The 2,111-nt window shown below is 65.1% G+C and overlaps 1 protein-coding gene across 1 annotated transcript in view; it reads right to left on the reverse strand.

The window, feature by feature from the left end:
- Window positions 1–383: 383 nt before the first annotated feature.
- Window positions 384–2,111, reverse strand: part of LOC102382109 (cathelicidin-1) — a 3,180-nt gene continuing 1,452 nt past the window's right edge. The window contains exons 2-4 of the mRNA XM_006037224.2: window positions 1,869–1,976; window positions 1,478–1,564; window positions 384–1,076 (exon numbers count right to left, since the gene is read on the reverse strand). Of these exons, the coding sequence (XP_006037286.1) occupies window positions 885–1,076; window positions 1,478–1,564; window positions 1,869–1,976 (387 nt within the window). The 3' untranslated portion in view covers window positions 384–884. The remainder of the gene's footprint in view (window positions 1,077–1,477; window positions 1,565–1,868; window positions 1,977–2,111) is intronic.

Below are 2,111 nucleotides of genomic sequence, written 5' to 3' on the forward strand. Positions count from 1 at the left end.
ACAGACCCTCTCGGTCACCCCCTGAGTGCCCGTGCGTTGTCCGTGGTGGAGGAGCCAACAGCGCTTGTGGCTTGTTCTCCCTCGCTGGGGCAGGATGGCATTGTCTGCAGCCCTGGGGCTTGTCTTGGGCATGGGAACCGTGTCTCAGCTCTGTCTCTGGAATTGAACCCATTCCCCTGTTGCCGCAGCAAGTCCCACCGCAAGCTGATGTGAGAGGGAGTCGCGGCCCCCACGATACAAGGGCAGGGATCTCACGCAACTCTGCCATCTGTGATGGAGGACACGACAGGTCCATAAACAACCCCAGGACCCAGCTCAAGGTCTCTGGTAGGGACGACGATGAGCAAAAGCCTCGGCGCCCATGCAGGACAAGCAGCCCCACGTGGTGCTTCTCATGCTTTATTCAGGCAGGGGCGACTGTGCCCGGGGGCTGCAGAGACAAGGACACAACACGTGTGCTCGAGGGAGCTCACGCCCAGCCACACGCAGGTGAGGGCAGGGTTCACAAGCGCATGCCCGTGCAGCGGCACCGCAGCAGGTTGCAATGACTGGTGTGGGGGAAAGTGGAGGCAGCCACAAGCGCAGGGAGAACGGGCCCTCGCCAGCCCCCAGCAGGTCCCGTCCAGGCTGAGCTGGGACAGGGCTGGGGAAGGGACTAAACACTCAGGGAGACGTGACATCCATGACACCGGCACCTCCACCCCAGTGGGCACTGCGGCTTCCTCTGCACAGTGCCACGCACCACCTCTTCCCCATCCGTGCCCGGGCACAGCACCCTGTGCTGTTGGCCATGGGCCACGGGGGGCCACGAAGCAGCAGGGAGGAGCAGGTAGAAGCTCAGCATGAGCAACAGAAGCTGCTGGGGGATGCCCGGGCTCTCCTCTCTACCCCACGTGTCCTTTGGCTATGGGTGCCACATGGGGGGTATCATGGCTGAGCCAGGAGCCAGACCCAGGGCGTTTCCTGGGACGTTTTCTTCCACCATACTTGGTGCTGGAGTACTGGCCATGCCTGGAGCCAGATCCACGACGTCTCTTATGGCCATTCCACCATCCGGACCTCCTGACGCGGACGTGCTAGAGGGGAAGGGACACGTGAATGTCGCTGCCGCGGGGGCTGCTGCAAACTCCCAGGTCCTGCGACCACGATCCGTGGCTGGTGACTCCTCCAGGAGAGCGTCTCCTCCCGCAGGAGCATGGGACCGGCCCAGGGGCCACAGCCCAGCCTGGCCTGCTCCCCAGCCCCCCAGACCAGCACCGTGGAGCTCAGTGCAGGGGATGCAAGACCCCTGAGCAGGGCTGAGCTGCGGCCCTTAGTGACCCCTGTGCAGACACTTGCTCTTAGCCCCAGGGCGCTGCATGCCCCGTCCCCAGCACCGGGCTGTGGCCAGGCTCAGACAACCCTGCGCGGAGCCGTGGATGGACAGTGCAGCCCTGCCCATCCCTTCCTGTCCCTGGGCGCCCGAGCGGGGACCTACCTGCCCCGGGGTCACTGTGTCGCAGGTGATGATGACGGTGGGAGACTCCCGCTCCGTGGAGAACAGCCCCGTGCAGTTCCTGACCAGCTGCGGGGGAGAGAGCAGGTCCCGGGGGCATCAGCGCAGGGGGATGGGAGGATAGAGAGGGTGGGGGGTACAAACCTGGCCCGTGGGCCGTGTCTAGACCGTGGTGACAGAGCCCACGGAGGGGAGGATGGGACAACAGGCAAAGTTGGATGGAGAAGTGGGGCTGGAAGGGACCTCCAGACATCGTCTAGTCCAAGACTGGCCTAAGGCAGGATCAGCCCTGTCCCAGGGGCTGGGTGTGTGGGGTAGGGACGGTCCCGGGGGCTCACAGCAGCTGGGTGTTCAGGAAGGGGGGGACACTTACCCCGTTGTCCTTGAAGTCACACTCGCTGGCTGGGGGGTCCTGGGCCCGTGGGCACACAGTCTCACGGACCACGAACCGCAGCTCCTGACGGGGCTTGGACGTCATGTCCTGAGGGGCATTGGAGCAAAGACCGGACTGAGCTCCCCCGGGACAGCACACGGGTCTGGTCTGCCCCAGCCCGCACCCAGCACCAGCCCTGCCCCTTCCCCAGAGATGAAGCGCCCCGCGCCAGGCTGCGCCCGC

This window comes from Alligator sinensis, unplaced genomic scaffold (genome assembly GCF_000455745.1).
Source record: "Alligator sinensis unplaced genomic scaffold, ASM45574v1 scaffold1675_1, whole genome shotgun sequence".
Taxonomy (NCBI): domain Eukaryota; kingdom Metazoa; phylum Chordata; order Crocodylia; family Alligatoridae; genus Alligator; species Alligator sinensis.